This window comes from Typopeltis vanoorti, chromosome 25 (assembly GCF_054136105.1).
Source record: "Typopeltis vanoorti isolate ZY-2024b chromosome 25, IOZ_Tvanoo_1.0, whole genome shotgun sequence".
NCBI lineage: Eukaryota > Metazoa > Arthropoda > Arachnida > Uropygi > Thelyphonidae > Typopeltis > Typopeltis vanoorti.
This window is the reverse complement of record NC_143573.1, coordinates 28,512,811-28,536,551: the sequence shown is the minus strand read 5'-3', so window position 1 is coordinate 28,536,551 and position 23,741 is coordinate 28,512,811. Positions and strand designations below refer to the sequence as shown.

At 35.5% G+C, this 23,741-nt stretch overlaps 1 protein-coding gene across 1 annotated transcript in view; it reads right to left on the bottom strand.

The window, feature by feature from the left end:
• Positions 1–23,741, bottom strand: part of LOC150092622 (clathrin light chain-like) — a 116,433-nt gene that overhangs the window by 52,680 nt on the left and 40,012 nt on the right. The window contains exon 3 of the mRNA XM_090414506.1: positions 13,330–13,361. Within this exon, the coding sequence (XP_090270632.1) occupies positions 13,330–13,361 (32 nt within the window). The remainder of the gene's footprint in view (positions 1–13,329; positions 13,362–23,741) is intronic.

Below are 23,741 nucleotides of genomic sequence, written 5' to 3'. Positions count from 1 at the left end.
TTTAGGGCCAGCAGGAAGAGAAATGATTGTGGAAGAATGACATTGTTGGATAAAAGTGGGAATAGGATGACTGGTGCAAAGGACATGGAGTTGTTCAAAGAACATTTTATTGGAGTATTTAGAGGGATAGGGATTTAGAAGTGCAAGAGGAGAATGTGTTTCAAATACCGAGTACTCTGGATATCAATAAAACAGTGGGACTGGATGGAATTTTGAATGTGCTAAAGAACTGACAGCTCCTTTGACCTGACTTTTCAATGAGACTGGCCATCGGAAAAGTACCCAAGGAGTGGAAGGAGGGTAGGTAGTGCTAAGGGTGGTAGCAGAATGGAAGTGTCAAACTATAGACAATCTTTAGAGGTACCTGTGGCAAAATTAAATTAATAACTTAACATGTATAAAACCAACAGGAATAAACTTTAATGAATTAAAAGGTACAAATATTTCATGCTGAAAGTAACAGTACATCAGTGTAGAACAAACATTTAAAAGGAATGGAATACAAAGTACAGAACAGTCGGTGGATTACCAATGAAAATTGCTGCCACATGCCAGAAATTAATAAATAATTCTTAAAACTATTTCATTGATGGCTGCATAAGACTAGAATCTCACAAACTTTTGGGAGAGAGAGAGAGAGAGACAGTCATTTTGATTCAAAATTTGGCCAATGTAAAAGGGCTTCACAACTTTCTTTGAAAAGGGGTTTATTTAAACTTGCATCTGTGGAGAAGGCAAGCTTTATCCCACTGGATATTATGTTTAGTGTCAATACTATGTTGTGCTAGACCAGACTTACGAGGTTTCTTGTATTCGATATAATACTGATGTTCCTTCATTCTTTTTTCCACAGAACGGCCTGTTTGTCCAAAGTATGATAAATTACATTCACACGGTATCTGGTAAACACCAGCTAATGATAGAGGTGCCAGTTTGTCTTTGGTAGATGGCAATGAGCGAGAAATTTTGTTGATAGGAAAATGTGGGAATAAGATGATACTTCTTCAAAATTCTGCCAATAGGTTCTGAGATGCCTGAAATATAAGGGATTGGAACTCTGCAGTCTGTTGAAGAATTCTGGAGGTGTTGGAACATAGGAGTCAATTATCTGCTGGATTTGATTAGGGTTGTAACCATTAGATTATATTAACTTTTTTATGGTGAAAAGTTCTTGTTATAAGCTTAAGGGGGAGGAGCACACTTTATGTGCTCTATTAATTAAAGATTTGATGACACTGATTTTTTGAGAGGTGTGATGAGCAGACTTTTGATGAATGTATCTGCCAGTAAAGGTAGGTTTTCAATAGACACTTGTTGATAAAGTACCAGAGGATGTGCGTATAAGGAAGATGTCCAAGAATGGTAAACTACCAGCCTGTTCTTTTTCCATGGTGAACTGAATGTGTGGGTGAAGGCTATTTATCTGTTGTAGGAATGTGATAAGTTCCTCTTCAGCATGTGGCCAAATAGCAAAGACATCATCGATATAACGAAACCAAAGAGAGGGTTGGGGATGAATGGATGAGAACAAGGCATCTTCAGATGATTCAAAAAATAGTTTGCCAAAGGTGGAAACAGAGGGCTACCCATGGCAGTACCTTCAATTTGTTTGTAGATCTTGTTTTTCCAGCTGAATTATCCTGAATGTATAACAAATTCAAAAATCTTGGCAATATCCAGAAAGAAATCATATAATAAGTTGACAGTATCAGCTAATGAAATATTGGTAAAAAGGGAAACTATCAAAACTGACTAACAAATCTTGCTCTTTGATTTGAGCATCCTCGATTTTTTCAAGAAATTCCTATGTTCCAACACTCAGGATTCTTCAACAGACCACAAAGTTTCAATCCCTTATATTTCAGGCATCTCAGAACCTATTGGCAGAATTTTGAAGAAATATCATCTTATTCCCACATATTTTCCCATCAACAAATTTCTCACTCGTTGCCATCTACAAAAGACAAACTGGCACCTCTATCATTAGCTCGTGTTTACCAGATACCGTGTGAATGTAATTTATCATACTTTGGACAAACAGGCCGTTCTGTGGAAAAAAAGAATGAAGAAACATCAGTATTATATCGAATACAAGAAACCTTATAGTCTGGTCTAGCACAACATAGTATTGACACTAAACATAATATCTAGTGGGATAAAGCTTGTCTTCTCCACAGATGCAAGTTTAAATATGAACGCATTTTCAAAGAAAGTTGCAAAGCCATTTTACATCAGCCGAATTTGAATCGAAATGACAGTCTCTCTTCCAAAAGTTTGGGAGATTCTTATCTTATGCAACCATCAATGAAATAGTTTTTAATTATTTAATAATTTATTCATTTCTGGTACGCAGCAACAATTTTCATTGGTAATCCACCAACTGTTCCGTACTGTGTATTACATTCCTTTAACTGTTCTACACTGATGATGTACTGTTACTTTCAATACAAAATATTTATACCTTTAATTCATTAAAGTTTATTACTGTTGGTTTTATACGTGTTAAGTTATTAAACTATAGACAAGTTTGTATTTCTCCAGTAGTTAAGATCTTGGAGAAATTAGTGCAGGATCATATACAGCATTGGGCAGATGAGAGTAATGTATCTGCGAGAGTCAACATGGATTTGTTAAAGGATGCTCTTGCTTTATTAATATGATTGCCTTTTACAATAAAGTAAACAGAGCAGTTGATGAGGTGAGGGAAAGGCATATTCTGCTTTTTTTTTTTTTTTTTTTTTTTTTTTTTTTTTTTTTTTACAAAAGGCATTTGACAGGGTACCACATGAAAAGCTGATATTTAAGTTGCAGCACATGGGTTTAGATATCAGGTTAGTGAACTAGATTCTGCATTGGCTATCTGATAGGTATCAGAGTAGTGTTTTGGGAGCAATATCAAGAAGGCAGAAAATTACAAGTGGAGTCCTACAGGGCTCAGTCCTGGGACTTGTATTGATTAACCTTTATATCAATGACATTGTCAATGGATTGCATGGGGATATTCAGTTGCTTGCAGATAATGCGAAGCTAGGAAGGGTTATTAGTAATAGTACAGATGTGGTAACCTTGCAAGAGGATTTGAATAAACTGGACAGATGGAAAAATGAATGGGAGTGTCAGTTCACTGCAGCAAAATGTAAAGTTCTTGAAGTTTGGGATAGACCAATGGGTGGTGCATACTCTGTTGGAGAAAGTAGGGGAGGCAAGGGATCTGGGGAGTGATGATTGAGAGAAACCTGAAATTCAGGGAACATATTGCAAAGGTGGTGAAGAAAACCCAGAGGATTGCTGCAATACTGAGAAGGATGCCGATCTGCAGAGATAAAAATTGTCATTTCATTACATAAAGCCCTGATCAGACCACACTTTGACTACTGTTCTCAAATTTGGTCCCCAGGATTTAAAAGGGATAAATTAACTATGGAAAGAGTGCAGAAGCAGATAAAGATGGTATCAGAACTGTACGTTAGTTATGAAGACAGGCTGAGGGAATGTGAACCTCAGAGTTTGGTAGATAGGAGGAGAGATGATATGATTGAGACTTAAACTATAGTTGCAAGGTGCATAGCCTGATAGTGATGAGAGCAGAAATGATCAATAAGTTCAAGGAGAGGTATGATACTGTTTTTTCTAGGATTGGCCTCCCACGATGAGTCTTGTGACTTCATGAAGCCTGAATAATAATAATTACTTGAAGCAGAATGTGATGGAGGGGACTTGGGATAAGAGAGTGATCTGATTACAGGAAGACCTATCAATAACACTCATATCCCAAGTTCCATCACCCCCACACACACACACCAATTCGCATTCTGCTTTAATTATTGGGACTTTGCTCCAATTGGGGAAAGTGATCTTGAGGTCTTAATTTGAGAGGTAACAAAACATGGAAATTCCAGTTAAGAGTGTGTATATATGGAACTATAGCTTGAAGCAGTACCATGGCATAAAGATCTGGAAGGTAAACAAGGCAGATGGTCGAGTAGTATCATCTATGCATGAGCTGCAAAAAAAAAAATTGTTATGGAGGTTATATAAAGAGAATGGAGACCAGCTAACTCATGAACAGTACAAGGATCAGGCAAGAAAGGCGACCAGCATGATAAGGTCAAATGGGAAGAAATTAGCTGAGCAGGCAAAAGGAAATCCCAAAGATTTTTTTCATTTTGTGGTAAACAGAAGGAAGAATAGCTTTAATGAGTGCAGATAGTAGAGGTAACAAAGGCAGAAAAAAATTGTTAGGCAACTGAGTGACCACTTTGCAACAGTATTTCATCCAAGTGAAGATATTATTATGACAGAGGTGAAAGGACTAATGTAGGAAAGAGATTAATGAACTGCAGGTACAGTATGGTACAAAAAACAGTACTGAATAACTATAACTTTATGGAGTAAACAGGTTTATTAACAAAGAAATCTATGTTTACATATAATATGTACATCCACAACTATAAGTGCAATCTTGGTCGAATAAAGCATTAATGACAGATTACATGCTCAAAATGAGCATCTTGTTTTTCACCACAGGTTTCATAGTGGATGCAAAGGTTCTCTGTCGTTTTGGAGAACAAGGGTTGGGACATCTGCTGGACATATTCTATAAATATTTTTAAAAAGGAGAACATGAAGAGTGCAGGAATTCTGTGAACCTTGAAATGAGCCTCATGAGGAAATATTTTGATAAATAGGCTCTAGACCCATACGGTGTGTGACAGGTTGCTACATCCTATTGGAATACCTGTGCACAAAATGGAATGTTTTCTGCACAATACATCCTATGCAAATCCTGAGTGAACGAACCAATTGTGGTCTCCCCAAATGCCCCTTTGCATTGCAACAGAACACTCCCTGTATGTCGGAACCTCTCAAAGGCAATGAACAAACTGCTCACACACACGCATTGTAGGTGCTTAGACCATTTGCTCTACCAAACTCCACATAAATAAAAATAATGCTTAACAATAAAATGTCTTTTTTTTTCCAACATCAAGATTGCTACAATACAGATCTTATTATATTCTTATGATTTCTCAACTATGTTTTAAAGTGAAAAATATTATCTTGACAACTTATATGGCCTAAATCCAGTTTTTTTTACTCCAAGTTTTCTTTTCTTAGCTTTTTTTTTCTCGACTGCTGGAACTTACTAGAGGCCCGAAATGGCTTGAAAAAGTTCCATGTTTGGTTTCTAGAGTTTAGTTTCTAGACCAGGTAGAAAAAAAAAAAAATAATATAAAATCCATAAAAAAATTACAATAAAAAAATCCTTAGCCTGCCCACAACACTAATGTACTACAAGTTTACAACCTTTTGTGAGTGGAAGTCAAAGTATGTTTGCATACCTGGAATAAGGAAATTACTCCAATTCATATCGTTTTGTTTCTCTTTTTATAGATAGGTAGTATAAATGGTCTAATCCAATCATTTGGACTTCGACTTGACGATGACTTCTGGATTATGCAATGTAACCATTGTAGATCTTTTATTTCCTTATTTGAGCATTTCTGGTCAAACATCTACGCCAGAGGGCTTTCCACTGTGGGTTTTTGATAGTTTCCAGTATTGATATATACTCCTGACTACTATATTAAACTCTTGATTGATATATTCTCATGAATGCTTTCTACCACTGTTCTATCAGTTCTTGTTTCATTTAGCAATCTTTCAAAGTTGTTACTACAGACAGAATATCTTTATCCTCAGTTTTCATGTCACCTTTATTATTTCTAATTCTTTTTAGAGTGATCTTTCCTCTACTTCTAAGCATTTTCAATAGCCTCCAGTATATTTTGCCACCTTCCTGATATTTATCTTCTATATTCTTAACAGTCTTCTCACATAGCTGCATTTTCTTGTTTTTCACTGTATTTTTTAAGCACATGCTGATTTACTTGCTGGGAATTTCTGAAAGCTTTTTTCCATTATGGCCTCAAACTTCTTGAGTTAGAATTCTTTTCTATATTACACTTCCAGATAACTTCAATACAAGATAATCTTCCCTTGCTTGTTTTCTCAGAGTTTGTCATTTTTGTTTCTAGGTTTGATTCACATCTTCAAACTCTGTGTACCAAACAAAATGGTACAGATTCATTATCTGTATCAATATAAGTTTTACCGTGTTCTTATTTTTCTTTTCACTATTATATCAATATAAGTTTTACCATGTTCTTATTTTTCTTTTCACTATTATATTTAAAATAATATTTTACAGCTTCATTTAAAGCCATGTAAAACTACAGTTATGTTTACTGCTGATTTTTTCTGTTAGTTGTTTCAATGCAAATATTAGGCAACTATGCAAGATCTTCCAAATTTAAACCCTTGTTATTCATCTCTTAATAACACATTAATTTACAATTTCATGAATAAGTTTTATTGGGGTGCTTAAGGGTCAAAGCTGTATAACTGAGAGGAGACCTCCACATAGCCTTTAAAGGAATGCGGAGAACCGAACAGGGCTTCTGACCTAATGTCCAATCCTCACCTTCTCGTGGTGCACCCTGTTCGGTATCTACTTGGATACTGAACGGACGAGGATGGGCTGGCAATTTGGGATTTAGCCGACCAAATTGTATTCTTATTGGTTAAACCAAAATATAGAATGATGGTACAACATGACAAAATTTCATGCCGGCTGGGGCGTCGCCCGGTTAAACAAGGCCCCCGTTGTTTTCGCCAGGGAACCAGGGCGAACAGCGAAAAGTCAGCTACTGGAACAAATCTGAAAACAAACCCCAACTCAACATCACCAGAGTTAAAGATCGGTACTATCAACGTAAGAAGCCTGAATGGCAAAGAAATGGAGCTAGCTGAGGAATTAGATAAGTACCAGATCGACATAATAGGGGTGACTGAAACAAAAAAGACCAAAACTGGTGAGATCTTTCTGAGCAATAAATACAAAATGTTATATTCAGGCAATGACAATCAAGGAAAAGAAGGAGTAGCCATAGTATTCAACACAAAATACGAGGCTAATCTTCTTGAATGGCAGTCAGTCTCAAGTAGAGTAATGTGGGCAAATATGAGAATGGGGAACTGGACAATGAGACTTATTTGTGCCTATGGTCCCACAGAAGGTTCTACTAAGGTAGAAGTGGAGGAATTTTTTGAGGCTTTAGAAAAAGCAACTGACACAATGAAAAAGGAACAGTTGGTCCTTGTTGGGGATCTAAATAGCAGAGTAGGAAATGATTGTGAGACATACAAAAATATTTTGGGAAAATTTGGAGAAAAGAGCAAAGCTAATAATAATGGCAAATATCTGTTGGATTTCTGCTCAGGACATGGACTGGTTATTACTAACACCATGTTCCAACATAAAAATGTGCACAAATTCACATGGAGAGAAGAGGCTAGGAATAAGAAAAGTCTCATTGACTATGTTATTGTTGATAGTGATGTTTTCTCCTTGGTGCAGGACACCAGAGTGTACAGAGGATTTGAAATTGGAAGTGATCACTATTTAGTCTTGAGCAGGATAAAATTGAATTTCATATTGAAAAGAATAACATGTAAGAAAGTTTTAAAGCGAATAAAAGTTGAGCAGCTCTCAGATGTGAACTGTAGACTAAAATACAGAAATATTATTGAAAAGAAAATGAAAGAGTTTGAGAACAGGAATCAAACCTTGGAGATTCAGTGGCAAACTCTGAAGGAAACATTGATTGATTCTGCCAGAGAGGCATGTGGTGAGGTTGTGTGCAAGGATAAAAAAATCAGAACTCCCTGGTGGACACAGGAAGTTAAAGAGGCAGTGAAGGAAAAGAAGAAAGCATATCAAAAGTTCCTGGCAAATAAGTCAGCTTTTACTCTTACAGAATACAGAGACAAATGTAAGAAAGCTAAACAGCGTGTAAAACTTGCTAAACAAAAGTCATGGGAGGACTTTGGCAAGAATATAGAAAATAAATATCAAGAAGGTGGCAAAATATTCTGGAGGTTGTTGAAGAAGCTTAGGAATGGAGGAAAGAGTGCTGTAAAAGGAATTAGAGATGATAAAGGTGAAATGAAAACAGGAGAAAAAGATATCCTTGAAGTATGGAGTAATTACTTTGAAAAACTGCTAAATGAAACAAGCAGTGATGACAGCACAGTGATAAAAAACACTGACCAGGCATGCAGTCAGGAGTACATATCCATACTTGAAGTAGAAAAAGCCATCAAAGGCTTGAAATGTGGAAAGGCAGCAGGAGTAGATGATATTCGACCAGAAATGCTGAAGTATGGTGGTATAAGAGTCTTACAGTGGCTGCACTGCATAGTTCAGAAAGCCTGGACAGAGGGACGAATTCCCGATGATTGGAGTAGAGCTCTCATAGTACCCATATATAAAAAGGGAAATAAAACTGAATGTGAGAATTACAGAGGTGTTTCTCTACTGAGTGTTCCTGGCAAGATCTATGCAAGTATACTTGAGAAACGGTTGAGAAGAATTGTGGAAGAAAAGCTTGGTGAAGAACAAGCTGGATTCAGGCCAAATAGAGGCTGTCAGGATCAGATCTTCACTTTACGACAAATAGTCGAGAAAGCATGGGAATATAACAAAGATCTGTATTTAAGTTTTGTCGATTTGGAAAAGGCATATGACAAGGTGCCAAGAGAGAAGCTATTCAATACGCTGCAGTTATATGGTGTCAATGGGGCATTATATCAAGCAATACTTAGTCTTTATTTGAGTTGTGAGTCAGCAGTTAGAATTGAAGGAAGTACAGGAAGATGGTTTAATGTTAAATCTGGTGTGAGACAAGGATGTACATTATCCCCTCTGTTATTCATTATCTATATGGATCACATTATGAAGGAATGTGGTATTAAACCTGATATCAAAATTGGAGATGTTAATGTCAGCTCTTTGCTTTATGCGGATGATGTTATACTTCTAAATAAATCCGCTACAAGTCTGCAAGATTCTCTGACTAAATTGAATAGCTGTTGTAATAGATATGGTATGAAGGTCAGCAATAAAAAGACAAAGACAATGAAAATAGGCAGAATCATTGAAAATGTCAACTGTGTTGTGAATGGAGAACCTGTGGAACAAGTAAAACATTTCAGCTACTTAGGCACAATTTTTACTGAAGATGGTAAACTAAATATAGAAATAGACAACAGAATCAGCAAAGCTGGTATGGTGGGAAGTCAATTGAATAAATTCATATGGAATAAGAATGAAATTAGTCTGAACACTAAATTAGCTGTATACAAGACTGTGTTCAAACCAATTTTAACTTATGGATCTGAGAGCTGGGTCAGAAGTAAAACACTTGACCAAAGACTAGAGACCGCAGATATGAGAGTCCTAAGAAAGATTAGAGGCGTGAACAGATGGTATCAATGGCAATATCATATTAAAAATGAGGATATTAGGAAAGAACTTGACATTGTCAGCATCCTGGAATGCGTTAGCAGAGCTAATCTCAGATGGTATGGTCACTTAAATAGAATGGGAGAGGAAAGATTAGCAAAACAAGTGTTTTTTGCCAGGTTGGCAGGAAAACGACCCAGAGGAAGACCAAGATATAGGTGGATTGATACGGTACAAAGTGCCTTAGACGATAGAAATGTAAGATCTGATAATGTTGGAGTCTTGACAAGTAACAGACTGATTTGGAGGAAAATTGTAGATAGGAAGTTAGTAATGATGTAATTTTTTCATGTAGTACTGTCATATCCTGTACACCCCTTGAGGGTACATGACAGGAATTTGATGATGATGATGATGATGAATAAGTTTTATATAGATTTTCAAGATGGCATCAATGGCAATATCATATTAAAAATGAGGATATTAGGAAAGAACTTGACATTGTCAGCATCCAGGAATGCATTAGCAGAGCTAATCTCAGGTGGTATGGTCACTTAAATAGAATGGGAGAGGAAAGATTAGCAAAACAAGTGTTCTCTGCCAGGTTGGCAGGAAAACGACTCAGAGGAAGACCAAGATATAGGTGGATTGATACGGTACAAAGTGCCTTAGACGATAGAAATATAAGATCTGATAATGTTGGAGTCTTGACAAGTAACAGACTGATTTGGAGGAAAATTGTAGATAGGAAGTTAATAATGATGTAATTTTTTCATGTAGTACTGTCATATCCTGTACACCCCTTGAGGGTACATGGCAGGAATTTGATGATGATGATAGATTTTCAAGGTGGTTTGTAGTAGAATAATTACCTCTATAATATTTTTTCCCATTCATTTGGTGTATTTTTTTTTCTATTTTTTCTTAGAATGTTTTCTATCTGTTGTGATGTTATTTCTAAATCTTCATTATTCAAGTTTTCAGGTAAAGTTTTTTTTTCCCCTTCATCTTTTTCAATTTTAGTAAATGCTCTTTCCAGCAATTTGGTTCAATTAAGGGTATATTTATATATAGTAATGACTATTTATCTGATCTTTAAAACAATGATCCCTCAATTAACTAATCCACATATCAACCAACTCATGTAGAGCACCATGTAATTTTATTTCACATATCCAACACTTCAATTAACAGAATGACATTGTTTCCACACTGATCAGATAAATGGTATATTACTGCTCATTTTATTTCCTAGATTTTGTTCCTAGTATCATTTCTTAAGCATTATATCTTTATCATGCTTTTCTTTATTAGATTTATCTTATACATATGCTAAGTTTTTTTTTCTCTCCTTTTGTGTCCATAGTTTAAATTTCCTCTAAATAATTATTTAGCTGTTTTCTTTCCTAAGGCTTCATAATGCTGATTGTTTAATATTTTTAAAAAATTTCCTAGCTGTGATTCAGTTATGAGTTTAAAATTCTTTTGTTAAACTGTTCCTTTACTTTGTCATATTTCAACCTTACATTTTTAAGTAATCTTATTAATTTGTAGGTTACTTTCTACAAATTTTTTTTCTGAATTGCTGTTTCCCCAATAAGTAATGCTTGGCAAATAATTTAAAAATACCACTTCTTTCAAATATCTTGGAATATTGATTACTTGAAATATCGGTACAGAAATGCAAGATAGAATACAAGCCTCCAATTGATCTTATCATTCACTATTTATTATCTTCCAAAATAACATCAAGCAGAAATATACAACATAATCATTAGACCTATTGTTTGTAAATATATAAACAGTACAAAAATTTCAGATATGCAAAAGCTTTACAAATCTGAAAAAAATCTCAGAAAAATCTACTTGTAAGAGATAATACAAGTGAATGTATTCTCTTACTAGTGAATGAAAACTATGAATCCTATAGATACCCACTTCTGATGAAATCAGAGCTTGCAGACATGGCTTGAACATGTGCAAAGAATGGGTGAAGAGAAAATGGCTAAACAAGCATTCAAGATGAAGCCTGTTGGAAAGTGACATAGAAGAAGAATAAGACAATATTGGGAGAATAACATCCAAGAAAGATAGCCGAGATGGGAGATTTAGACTGAAGGAAAAAAAAAAACTCAAGACAGAAAATAGTAAAAGAAATTGGTACTTGAAGCAAAGACCCTTAGAGGTTCAATAAGCTAAAGAAGAATGCTTGGTCAATTCCTATATCAGCTGCCTGATATTAGAATTGACAATTATTTCTTCAGTCTAATGCTTTCTGTTATTATAATCTGTGGGTAAGTTTATTAAAGCTTATTTTAATATATTTAATGTTGTTAGTAGAAAGTGTTATTTTCAATTCATTATCTGGCCAGAAATTTAATTCCATTCTGCAGTGGTTCATTCAAGATTTGACATTCCTGGTATTGTCTTTCCCAATCTGTGCATTAAATCCAGCTATAATGATCATTTCTGCTGCTTTTATTTTAATTCTTTCTAACATGCACTTATTTCTGTTTCTTATTTTCCTTCTTCAGGAATTGAAACACTTATGAAATTTATTTCATGCTCATTATCTTTAATTGCATATGAATAATTCTTTGTGATATGTAATTACATTCTTTTATATTTAACCTATGTTAAATATAAAAGAATATTTAAATATTCTTTTATATTTAGCTTTCGCATATCTGAAATTTTTGCTAGGCTGACTTTTGCTCCTTGGGACAGGCTGCTAACTTAGTCTCTATATTCTCTACATTAGCTAGGTATAGAAATATGGCCTTCATGCCTAGGATAGTCTTTCTAGTAGCATACATTACTGACATGCTTCATCCACATTGCAGTTCACTCTTACTAAGTTCAGAGACTAACACTTAGTGACATTTTATTTTCATTTTTTAAACAGAGAAAAAAAAAATCAGTTAAACTCTGAATAAGACCCCCCCCCCCCCCGAGTAATTTTTTTTTTTTTTTTTTTTTTTTTTTTTTTTTTTTTTTTAATGAAGAGGGTAGATGCATTAGATATTTAAGTACATCTTGCCATTTCATCATGACAGCTACATACTAGCTATGCAGAACAGGCAAATTATACAATATATAACCCTCAGCCATACTGGTTTAATTTGCTATATGAACAGTTTTCTAAACACTGTTGACCTTTGCCCTTTCTCAGACTAGCCCCAAACATCTACAAAAATGACTTATAATCAAGAAGAAAATGAAAGTGCTTGCCAATTTTTATAAAATACAAATATTTCATTTTCTGAACCTGAAGTTCATGTTGCTCTTATTTGGTTATATACAACTAGTAGCAAGCTCAATATTTTGTGGAGAACCTAAAATACATCCCTTTCACTATACCTTTTTTTTTGGGGGGGGGGAGAGTTTATGTCAGTCTTCTGCTTTGGAAGAAAGTTGTCCATATGGAATTCCACTACAGATCATTAGTACTATTCAATGTCATTTACTGAAAGTGAAATTTATTGTACTTTACAGTTTTTTTACTTTACCTGATTTATATAACTGCACAGTTGTTCATGGTTGTCTATTACTATTTAACTATAAACAGAACAAACAATAAGGCCAATAACCAAACAAATAGCCAACAATAAGTACTTCTTAAATTATCCTTTGAATAGTTGAATCAGTGATTCAACTATTCCAACCTCATATGCTCATTAACTTATGCAATAAAGCCTCATCTCTTTGAAATTAGTCTTAAGCAAGATTACTCAGGTGTAGCATAAATTTAAGGTTGGTCTCATAACAATCATGGAACAACAATTTGTATATAATAGATGTAATTTTCCAATAAGTTATTTTTAAAAACTATACCTTTTTAATACTGTGGTAACTCAATTACATAAAGTGCGATTCAGGATTTTACACACACATTTTAATTGGTGCTTTAGTGGCTTTATAATACACTGAAATATGTGATTGGCCTCCTACTAGTGTATAAGTTAAAAAAAAAAATAAAATAAAAAATGATTATCAATTACAAAATTGTAAATAAATATTACCTGACTATCTGGGCTTACTTCTGAAACAAAATCTGAAAATTAAAATTCCTTTAATCAGTGAAAATTCATTAAGCAGCAGCAAATTTTAGACATATTAAAAATAGAATTCAGACTTTAAAAATGAAGTTATTCAAAAACATCTCTAGCCAGATTGTGAAAGTGACTAGTTAAGTTTTAGATGTAGCTACAATGGAAAGGAAAAGAAAAATCTTTCCACAAGACAGTAGAGAGGAAATGTAAGTTTATAATAATCATAGTAAAAACAACAATGAGATATCAACGTGTTAATGGGAAGGTACAAGAAAATTGACAAAGGTCTTTACCTAATTGTTGGAGTCTCTGCATAGAGGATTGGTAACATTCAAAATGAATGTTCTATTGCACAAGAGTGGTGCTAGTACAGATACAGTTCATTATAGGTCATTAGCTATATGTGGAGTAGAGATCTACAGATGGTCCTGGATTAGGGTTGGCTGGAATTATGGTCAGAGCAACCCAAATGCCAGTAGTATACAATTATGCCTAATAATTGCTTGTGTTCTCCAATCAGTTGGCCAGCTTTGTGCTGGTTAGGAATCATATACAAAAATAAGTAGATGAGAATTTCTGACAGAATGGTAAACTGAACAAGGAATGTGGATACTGGTGGACTTGAGAATCTAAGGGAATATTGCAAAATAAACTGTTATATAAACTAAAAGGGATGAAGATAAAAATTAGGCGGATAGATTGGACAGGTGACTGGCTGACAAGTATCAGAACACATATTTCTAATATCAACTGAAAGATAACAATGACACTATGGTATATATAAAATATAACACAAAACCTCATACAAAAAAATAAATAATAAATGAAATGAGTAAATATTTCCACATCCATTTCAATATCTAGGGCCTCATTATTCCTTGCCTTACTGACATTCACACTACAGTTCATTTTACATTCTACATAAGACCTATAAGAAAGACAGCACAAATCTGACATTCCATGCCAAATATTACTAAATGATGAATCTTCTTTAAATGATTTGCTAGTTCAAGATCTCCTCACCTCCCTTTGTTGCTTGCACTTTTTCTTTACCACTAATTCCAATCACTACACATAATTAGATTTTAGGAATTAAAATAGATCTTCCTTCAAGATTTGTGTTCACATGACAAACTATGTTCACAGATCAAGCTAGAAAGGAAGCCGAATTATTTGTCCATAATGATTTGCACTGTTCACCTACTAACTGGAATAGATAATTCTCATCACTTCAAACACTCTGGATATTTATGCAACCAGCTCTTACTTCAATACCACAGATGTCTCTTGGCAACTCCAATGACCTTGTCAACATTTCCTTTTCTACAGCTCAACCTTTTCCTAGCTAAGTGCCAACCGAAATGACTCAAATTTTTCTGGTTTCCCCTACTCCAATGGTCTGACTGCTGGTTCCATTCTTCTGATTCAAACACCTGCTTTTCCCAAATAATTCTTGCTAGAGTTATCCTCCCCCTCTTAATTACTTGTCCACAGATGGTTCTATTGTTATAGGCTCTATGACTTCACATGCAAGTGAATGCAAGGAAAGAGTATGAAAAGTGACTCATGGTATATCTCAGAATATCCTAAGGATGGTGATTGCTAATGATTGTCAGTTCAGTACAAGGAACTTATACAACATTCTGGACACAAGACATTGCAGGATGAGTATTATACTGATGGAAATTTGCTGCAAGTAGATAAGGATACACCTAAGAATAATATTGGAGAAGATTGAAGCTAGGGACCATATACTGGTAAGTTATCACAATATAAAACTGATGTTAAAGAACACATTAACTTGCAGGGATAAGAAAATAATTATACCAAGCCCTGATCAGACAACAGGTGGACTATTGTGCTCATATCTGTTAATTGCTTTTTTACAGGAAAAAGGAGGTAGCAGAGAAAGTACAAATGTGATTAACCAAGAAATATCAGGTCTGTGAAATGCCAGTTATGATGATAGAATAAGAAGCAAGTTTCAAAAGTTTGGCAGTGAAATTAATGAAAATATAGTAATAACAAAGTAGTCAAAATGGGGTTTTATGGCATAAATGCAAGGGAGATTTCAATACAGTTGGTGAGGATAGACACCCAGAAACTAAGCAAGAGGACTGTTTTTCCTGAGATCTAAATATTTTTCCATGGCATGTGAGGAATAAGTGAAATAGATTACTGATGGGAATGCTTCTTCAAGAAGAATGAATACAAGGAGAGATAGGATATAACATTCTTTTCAGATTGAGTGCCTTCTGATAAGAAGTTTATGAAAGTAACTAAAATAAAATATGAAGTGTACATATTTATGATTGCTGCACAATTACATTAGGATATTTTTATATAATACACCCACAATAGTAGCTAAAGCTATAATACACTAAATAATGATTTGGAAGAATTTGGTGATGAGCATCATCACAAGAATATGATAAAACATTCAATCATTCTAGCTTAAAGTTCACTGGAGGATGAGGGGAAAAAAAAGATACAGAATTCACACATACAAAATAAAAAAAAAGTACATACAAAAGAACATGAAAAATATACAAATTGTAAAAAATTCAATTGATCAAAGATTGCATCTATTTGTCAAATAATATGCAGTACCATCTAAATGTTTAGCAGATAAAATAGCCACTATAATAAGGATAACATAACCTTAACTATGGTATCTGATGTTCTGACAGCAAATTAAAGAATAGCAGTCCTACATAAATAAGTTGAGTCATCTCAAAAAATGAGGCTGAAGCTAAATTTTTAGATGATTTTTTTTTTCTGGAATCCTATTATAGTGACTATTTTTATTCAGTGGATCTATAGAATTTTTAATTTGAGGATTTTAAAATCAAGAGCTTATTTCCAGTTTCTTTTCTGATTTCAGATTTTTAGAGCCATTTTAATGCTCAAGGTGTTCATTTTTTTTTTTTAATTTCTTATTTGCACTTAAAAAATTAAATGTTATTTAATATGGTAGCCACCTGCTTTAGGCATTCCAAATCCTAGGTTGAATCGGCATATCTGATTTTTTGTGCGTTTATACATGTAGCAGAATATATATATGCAGAATTAATAGAAGACTCTAGATCTAATATAGCCAGTGTCTTAAACTAATTCCCCTTCTTGAGTTGACCTACACTTCCAGCTTTTTTCTTGGAACAAAAATCTTGGGCATAGCCTCTACAGCCATAAAGAGGTATCAAATCATCCACCAATTGGTGAGAGTGACCATGACGTGATTATCTGGGTGGTTGCCAGCAGTGTGAGGACCCTGTGAGAAAAGGGTATGATCATGAAGAGCTCAGGAGACAGCTTGCAGCTGTAGCATGGAATGAGGAGTTAGCTGGAAAAGAGATCAATGCAGCTTGGGGGATTTTCAAAAACTATTCTAGTAGATGCAATGTCTAAATGTATTCCAAGGGTGAGAAGGTTAAATAAGGTAGGTGTGAGATGGATAAATAAAGAGATTAAGCATGCAATACAGAGAAAGAGGGCATTGTGGAGGCAGCATAAGAGAAGTGGAAATAACCAATTCCATGAGGTCTACAAAGACCAGGCAAGGAAGGTGACTTGGTTGGTGAGGGTGGCTAAAGAGAGGTACTAATAGCAGTTAGCTAATGAAGCCAAAAAGAATCCTAAGGAGTTCTTTTGATATGTAGCCAGCAAAAGAAAGAATGATTATGGAAGGATGACATTGATAGGAGAAAATGGTATAAAGTCAGCTGTTGCAGAATGTGTGATGGAGATACTTAATGAGCAGTCCATAAAGGTCTTTCAATCTTATGAATGTGACTTCATGAAGAGTTTGAGAGCAGTAGATGATGGGGAGGAGAGACTGACTGTAAGTGAGCAAGAGGTGTATAGGGAGTTGAGTAAACTAGATGTTAATAAGGCTGCAGGACTTGATAATATATCACCACGTATTCTGAAGTAATGTGCAGGGAGTTGATGCCAGCTTGTGAGAACTAGGATTCAGAGTTGGGTTGACAACAATGGCATTATCTTTAATGGACAGCATGAATTTGCTAAAGGGAGGTCATGTTTTAGTAATCTACTTACTTATTACAATAAAGTGACTGCTTCCTTGGACAGAGGAGAAGGATACACAGTAATATACTTAGATTTCGCAAAGGCTTTTGATAGAGTACCTCATGATAAATTTATAGTCAAACTAGAGCAGATGGGGTTGGATATTAGATTAGTGCATTAGATTGGAGACTGGCTATCTGATAGGTATCAACAAGTTGTGTATGGGGGAGCGATATCCAGGAAAAGGAAAGTCACTAGTGGAGTGTCTCAGGGGGTCTGTTTTAGGGCCATTACTGTTTAACTTGTATATTTATGATATTGGTGAAGATTTGGATGGAGATATTCAGTTGTTTGCAGATGATGTAAAGTTGGGACAAACCACGAAGAGTAGTGAAGATGTTGTGGCCTTACAAGAAGACTTGAATAAATTGAGTGATTGGGCACAGAAATGGGGATGCAAGTTCAATGTTACAAAATGTAAGGTTTTAAAATTTGGAAAACAAAGATGGGATGCAGAATTTATGCTTGGTGAGGCTATATTGTTGGCAGGTGGAAGAAATAAGAGATCTGGGGGGTGATAATGGATAAGGATCTGAAATTTAGGGAACACAGCCAAAATTGTGAAGACAACACAAAGGCTTCTGGGAATAACGTGGAGGACACTGATGTGTAGAAGTAGGGAGATTCTTGTTCTATTGTATAAGGCTTTGATTAGGCCACACATGAACTATTGTGCCCAGATTTGGTCACCTGGTTTTCAGAAGGATGAAGAGATGTTGGAAAGGGTCCAAAGGTGACTGATTAAGGTAGTTTCTGACCTCTGCAATGTCAAGTATGAGGAAAGATTGAGAAGATGTAATTTGCAGTCTGGTGGACAGGAGGAAGAGGGAGAGATATGATAGAGACCTACAAGTTGGTAAGGGATTGTTATAGGATCAATGCTGGAGAAGGTCTACAGAAAACAGTGGGAGATCAGAGAGGAACCAGAGGTCATCCCTGGAAAATGTATAGAGGGTTTAAGGAGTGTGAATGTGTTCAAGGCACGGTATGATGAGCTGTGTGTGTGATAAAAGGACCTCCCAGATGAGTCTTTGACTTCATGAGGTCTGGGGGTAATAATAATAATAAAAAACTGACTTTTCTGCTCATGGTACTACTCACTTGTACCTCTATTAACTATATATAAATCCTAAATTTTCCCAACCATGGAATACTGTTCAATTTTGGGTAATGCACACAAATCCTTTAAGACTGATGCTATTCAGAAGAGTGCAATTTAGTTAATCGATAACCCCCCTCTCATGACTCCACTCCCTTTCTCATAGACGTTCAGTTTCTGCCTGTTCTACAGGTGCTCTCAAAAACCATGGAGAAGGTCAGCATCCAACATCTTAAACTTTAGCTGCTCTTGCTCTTTCAAAACTGGAAAGAGCAAAGCAGTTTGTTAGTCATCCATTTACAATATCGCTAAACTTAATGAACCAACTTCTCTTCATTCTTTCATTCCATCTACCAATGGTCAAAGACTAAAATCAACTGCTTGAAAAATATGGTAAGATTCTTCTTCTTAACCTCTTGGTTCACACACGTTTAATACTGCAAACCCCACTTATATGTCCCCATTAAGAGTCTATTCAAATCTTTTCTTGAAAAGAGTTAACATAAGCACCACTCCTTAAATATGCTTGCCCAACCATGCATCACCAGCAACCAACTGAAGAGGCCAATCAATCCACAAGAGCCAACAGATCATGTAGCACAACAATGGTTACCTTCCTTTTCTGGGCCCACCATGCCTAATCTGCCAGTATTATACAGAGTAATCTTCAGTCTGTCCCCATCGTCCCCACCATGTACACCAACTTACCATGGAAGAATTAAATGTCTTTGCAAAATCCAAAACTATCACTATATACGAGTCTCTCTAATCCAACATATTCACCAACTTTCTGAAGTGGGTAACTTTATATTGAACTGGTAACTATTATCCTTTACCTATTATGTCTACTTAAATCATTATGCAGTATCTCTCACTTATTTGCTACTGCTCTATACTTTAGCATCATTAAATTGTCTGGATATTTGCTTTAAACCATCTCCAATATCACTACTATACAATCAAACAGCAGCAATAGTACAAATACAGAACTTTGTAATGAATGGTCACCTGTCTTGATTCTGCTCTTACTCAAATGTCATCAGCCTCACCAATTGCCATCTGCTCTCCAATTTGCATAATAGATTTCCACATGGTATCCTATCAAATGCCTTGGCAAAGTCCAGCAATATCATGGTATAACTATTTCCTTTATCATAATCAACTGTTACTATTACAGAAATGAGCAAATTACTAAGGCAAAATTCTTTTAATGACAACTCCCTTGGGACCCAGAACATGCTATAACAACAAATTGACATCCTGGACAAAGGCAATGACAATTCTCTTGTAATACAAAAGTTGATATTCCATTAAATCCAACAGCCATATTTGCAGTGAGTTTAATAAGCCGAGCACTTCTAGTTCAGCTATCACTATTCTTGCCTGGATCTTTGTCCAGCCAGCCACTGCATTATCTGTTCCTGGATAATATTGGACTTTATTGGAGTATTTCATCCTAGAGGAGTCAGTTTTAATGCTAGAGATAGGGCTGGTTCGAGGTTTAGAGGTATAGAAGGAGAGTGTGTTTCAGATACTAAGTACTCTGGATGTCAGTAAAGCTTTGGGACTAGATGGTATTTCACCACGAGTTTTTGTGCTAGGGAACTGACAGTGCCTTTAACTTGGCTTTTCAATGAAAGTCTGGCTGCGGAAAAGGTGGCCAGGGAATGGAAGGAAGGTAAGATAGTGCCATTGCATAAGGGTGGTAACAGACTGGAAGTGTCTAATTATAGGCCAGTCTGTGTGTGTCATCAGTAGTTGTTAAGATCTTGGAGAAAGTAGTGAGGGACCGTATACAGCATTGGGCAGATGAGGGTAATGTTATCTGTGAGAGTCAACATGGATTTGTGAAAGGGCGCTCTTGTTTTAACAATATGCTAGCCTTTTATAATAAAGTTACAAGAACATCAGATGAGGGAAAGGCATATACTGCAATTTTCTTAGACTTAGCGAAGGCATTTGACAGGGTGCCACATGATAAGCTGATATTTAAGTTGCAGCACATCAGTCTGTATGTCAGATTGGTTAACTGGATTTAGGATTGGCTGTCTGATAGGTATCAGAGTTGTGTATGGTGGAGCAGTTTCAAGGAGGCAGAGGGTTACAAGTGGGTCCCACAGAGCTCAGTACTAGGACCTGTATTGCTTAACCTTAATATCAATGACATTGCCAGTGGATTGCAAGGGGATATTCAGTTGTTTGCAGATGATACAAAGCTGGGAAGGATTATTAGTAATAGTGCAGATGTGGTAGCCCTGCAAGAGGATTTGAATAAGCTAGATAGATGGGCAAATGAATGGGGGGGGGGGTGTCGGTTTAATGCAGCAAAATATAAGGTCTTGAGGTTTGGGAAACATCGATGGGATGCTGCATTCTCTATGGGAGGAGTTATACTGGAGGAAGTAGGGGAGACTAGAGATCTGGGGTTGATGATTGATAGAAACCTGAAATTTAGGGGACATATTGCAAAGGTGGCAAAGGTAACACAGAGGATTGCTGCAATTATGAGAAGGACACTGACCTGCAGAGATGAAAGGGTTATCATTCCATTGTATAAGTCTCTGATCAGACCACACTTAGACTATTGTTCTCAGATTTGGTCCCCAGGACTTGAAGGGGATAAATTAACTGTGGAAAGGACACAAAGATGGTTTCAGGACTGTACAAGGATAGTTATGAGGATCGGCTGAGGGAACGTGGACTGCAGAGTTTGGTGGATAGAAGAAGGAGAGGTGATATGATTGAGACTTTTAAACTGTTGAGAGGTGGTTACAGGGTTGACACTGGGGAGTTCTTTCGCTTGGTTGAACAGCAGGAAGGAGTGATGACAAGAGGTCATCCCTGGAAGTTACGAAAGGAAACTGAGCAAGAGGGTGAGGAGCGAGAACGGTCAACAAGTTTAAGGAATGGTATGATACTGTTTCTTAAGGGGGAACCTCCCCTCGATGAATCTTGACAGACTTTATGTTCTTAAGAAGGACCTCCCACGATGAGTCTTTTGACTCCATGGAGGCCTGAATAATAATAATAAAGTGATCACTCAAAAATTCAACCATTTCTTCTTTTGTCAACTTTCTACCATATGCATTCAACAAGTTATCCTTCTATGCTCACCTACATAACTCAGGAATTGCTCCTGGTTTGTTCAGCTAATTGCCTCTCAAAACATCTGATTATGCCTCCTTTATCATACTAGTCACCCTACTTCTTATGCCTATTTTGTACTGCTCATGAGTTAATCACATTTCTCTTTATACATGCATACCCCAGTCAATGTGACACATTAGATTCTAGCCCATTGTATTACATAATTTTTTTTCTTAATTCTCACTTGCAGATGCATGCAACAGTTTAATAACTGTTTAAGCAATGACAAAGCATTTATTCACAGAAAGCAAATCAGTTTGATCATATACACCATTAAGTTTTTCCATTTCAGCAATAAGACTATCACATTTACTGATAACTGTAGTATTAACTGATATAGCAGTTTTCATTAAGAACTTTATCTTTGTATGCCAACTTGCCAAGTAACAATCATAACATGTAATCAACCATGTAACAACTAAAAACAATAAATTAGAACAAAACAGTATAGATGGTGGCCAATAAGAGCTGAAATTACTGCTTACAGCCTAAACCAAAATTATTGCTTAGTCCTAAAGTTAGGGTTTGCTGGACAATTTGAACTTGAGTGGGCTGAATGTGTACTATCCAAATTTCCGAGATTTTTATGCCACCATTATTGTTAAGATTAAGATGGCTGATCAAAATTTCACAGGCTTCTTGAAATTTGCATTCATACCAGGTTTTGTATGAAAGTACTTTTCCAATCAATTTGGTGTAGGGTGTTAAAAAAGTGATCTGAGAGGCCTGCTTTACCAAAATTGTTAAATGTGTCTTAACACCCTTCCCATCAACACTCAGATAAGAATTATATATCAAGTTCCTGTTATCTATTTGGTTACAAATCATAAGAGAGATTAAGCTAGAGAGCAACATGCTCTCACATCACTGTTCATATAAATTAGAACAAAACAGATGGATGGTATGCTTAAGTAATGCTTAAGCATATGCTTAACTTAAACATGGTATGCTTAAGTTAAGTAATTTGGTTAACCATTAAAACTATTGACCTGACCTATGATGAAAAAAACTTTACATCAAAGCAAGTCCTGTTATCTATTTGGTTACAAATCATAAGAGAGATTAAGCTAGAGAGCAACATGCTCTCACATCATTGTTCATATAAATTAGAACAAAACAGATGGATGGTGGCCAATATGAGCTAAAATTATTGCTTAGTCCTAAAGTTAGGGTTTGCTGGACAATTTGAACTTGAGTGGGCTGAATATGTGACATCCAAATTCATGGGATTTTTATGCCACCATTGTTAAGATTAGGATGATTGATCAAAATTTTGCAGAAATCTTTAAATTTGCATTCATACCAGATTTTTGTATTATGTGAAGAGCAGGTATCCAATTTGGTGTAGGGTGTGATCTGAGAGTCCTGTTATTAGATAAAATAAATAGAATTCTACACCATTATAATCTTAATGCTACTTTTAAACCATCTATAAAATTAAAAAAAAAAAAAAACATATATTCAACTCCTCTAAGGATCCTCTTTCCCCATTGGCCCACTCTGGAGCATACCATTTCCATTGCACCTGTAACTTGCCTTATATTGGTGAAACTTGATATATAATTCTTATCTGAGTGTTGATGGGAAGGGTGTTAAGACATTTAACAATTTTGGTAAAGCAGGCCTCTCAGATCACTTTTTTAACACCCTACACCAAATTGATTGGAAAAGTACTTTCATACAAAATCTGGTATGAATGCAAATTTAAAGAAGCCTGTGAAATTTTGATCAGCCATCTTAATCTTAACAATAATGGTGGCATAAAAATCTCGAAAATTTGGATAGTACACATTCAGCCCACTCAAGTTCAAATTGTCCAGCAAACCCTAACTTTAGGACTAAGCAATAATTTTAGCTCATATTGGCCACCATCCATCTGTTTTGTTCTAATTTATATGAACAATGATGTGAGAGCATGTTGCTCTCTAGCTTAATCTCTCTTATGATTTGTAACCAAATAGATAACAGGACTTGCTTTGATGTAAAGTTTTTTTCATCATAGGTCAGGTTAATAGTTTTAATGGTTAACCAAATTACTTAACTTAAG